Raw genomic sequence first — 1,643 nt, 5'->3', positions numbered from 1 at the left:
CATGGATATACTCATATTTGCCAATTTACAGCCAAATCTCACCACTAAGGCAAGGAAAAAAGCACAACACTGGAATTCGATCACCAGATAAGAGACTGAAAAAGTGGGTGGTATAATAATCAGAGATAAAAACACGTGCAAATACCATATGCAATTCAATTCTGGACTGTAAATAAGCATTTAATTTAAGAATGATTTGTCTCAGCTACAACTCCAGCAGATACAACATTTCATGTGTACATTTCAAGGCATAAGTTAAAAAATACCATTCAGGCAATGTAGATTTGAGACCATAACAAATTGGTACAAGACATCATTAAAATATCAAACTCTGAAGGAAAACTTTTGACAGCCAAAGCAACTGTCTTGTTTCTTGTTTCTCAGGTTTGAGGACACTGCACATTACATTTATTGGGTGAAGCATTTGGTTCTTCTCCTTGCAAATTGACTTCTGCGGCATGGTCAGGAGAGGCAGGAGCCTGTTCTCCATTGTCATGGTCAGGAGAGGTAGGTTGTCCATTGTCATTGTTTTCTGGATGGAAATTAATGTGGAATTTCGTGACTCGGGGTTTATCAGCCAAAATATTCCCCTGGACCCTATCAAGCAAAACTTTCTGAGGTGGTTCCTCTTTTAATTGTTCATCATCGTAATCATTGTTCACATAATATCCTACTCGAATAAATTCTTGCCCCGCATAAGAGCATGTTAATAGCAATACTGTGACACCAATAATATCTTCTTCACGAATTTTGGATGGTTCAGGAGGATCAGCCTGCAAAGTGGTTTCAGCATAAGTCTCTATCCATACAGCATAACAGTCAAGTGAGATTGCAAGTTGAAAGCGAGTAATAGTTACCTGAAGCACAAAACGATACAGGTCCAACAAACACACTTTCTAGGAGTTGGTCATAAGTCTCATCCTCAGCAGATCCCACATAAGTTATCTTCCATTCTAATCTAAAACAAATTGAAATGGTCAGCATTGGTGAAATTAGGTAATCCCAACTTATAACAATTAGAAAGACTAACGAAATCTGTCAGCAATGAACAACATTGTAATCTGAAGAAGATCCAGAAAAGAGAAAATCATTTAAGTTAAACTGAAATCTCCAGCTGCAAACAAGTAATATCCATTTTCCTTCCCCGATATACTAATGAACAAAGTTCAACAACAAAATGAATTTCACAGGATGAACACAGTACCTTAGTTAAACTATTTAAAGTCCCAAGGTCACAACTTCTTTTAGAGTTTCATCAATCACCACAAACATTTCTTAGATCATTATCTGAAATTGTCTTCTTATTTCCAAGTTGTAACATCAGGAGGTCAATGACGACGGGAAATAATAAAATAAAAGAAAAATGGATCCTTGCTTATAGTATGTCATGCTTAGTCAAAATGCTTTACCCCCCATATTTACTGTTCTCAGGCAAGCAGTCTCATTTTTCAGTACATTCCTTTGCCTTTAGTGCTTATACATGCAGAAAGCACCTAATATACGTATAGAAAACTAACTTAGCTAGTAATCAGGGGAAAGTCCTTACTCTCTGAAAGACCAAATTCAAAGGTTTCAGAGTACATTCTAAAACTAGCAAGGCAAAAAAATGGAACTCATGTAATTCCACTGTTCGGTTCACTATT

The 1,643-nt window shown here is 36.5% G+C and overlaps 1 protein-coding gene across 1 annotated transcript; it reads right to left on the bottom strand.

Moving 5' to 3' along the window:
* Positions 1–380: 380 nt before the first annotated feature.
* On the bottom strand, positions 381–984 carry LOC109220976 (probable histone chaperone ASF1A). The gene is made up of 2 exons (XM_019385443.1): positions 858–984; positions 381–799 (listed from the first exon to the last, which is right to left on the bottom strand). Exons 1-2 carry the CDS (start codon positions 982–984, stop codon positions 381–383), a joined length of 546 nt encoding a protein of 181 aa, XP_019240988.1.
* Positions 985–1,643: the final 659 nt, after the last annotated feature.

The sequence above is a fragment of the Nicotiana attenuata genome, unplaced genomic scaffold, assembly GCF_001879085.1.
Source record: "Nicotiana attenuata strain UT unplaced genomic scaffold, NIATTr2, whole genome shotgun sequence".
Classification (NCBI taxonomy): Eukaryota; Viridiplantae; Streptophyta; class Magnoliopsida; order Solanales; family Solanaceae; genus Nicotiana; species Nicotiana attenuata.
This window is presented reverse-complemented; position numbering and strand designations above follow the sequence as displayed.

What these genes read in the sequence shown, in the direction of transcription:
- LOC109220976 (XM_019385443.1), bottom strand. Translation starts at nt 984, where the DNA reads ATGCTGACCATTTCAATTTGTTTTAGATTAGAATGGAAGATAACTTAT. An exon ending in TGTATCGTTTTGTGCTTCAG is followed by an intron (nt 800 to 857) that starts GTAACTATTACT and finishes CTGTATGGATAG; the next exon opens with AGACTTATGCTGAAACCACT.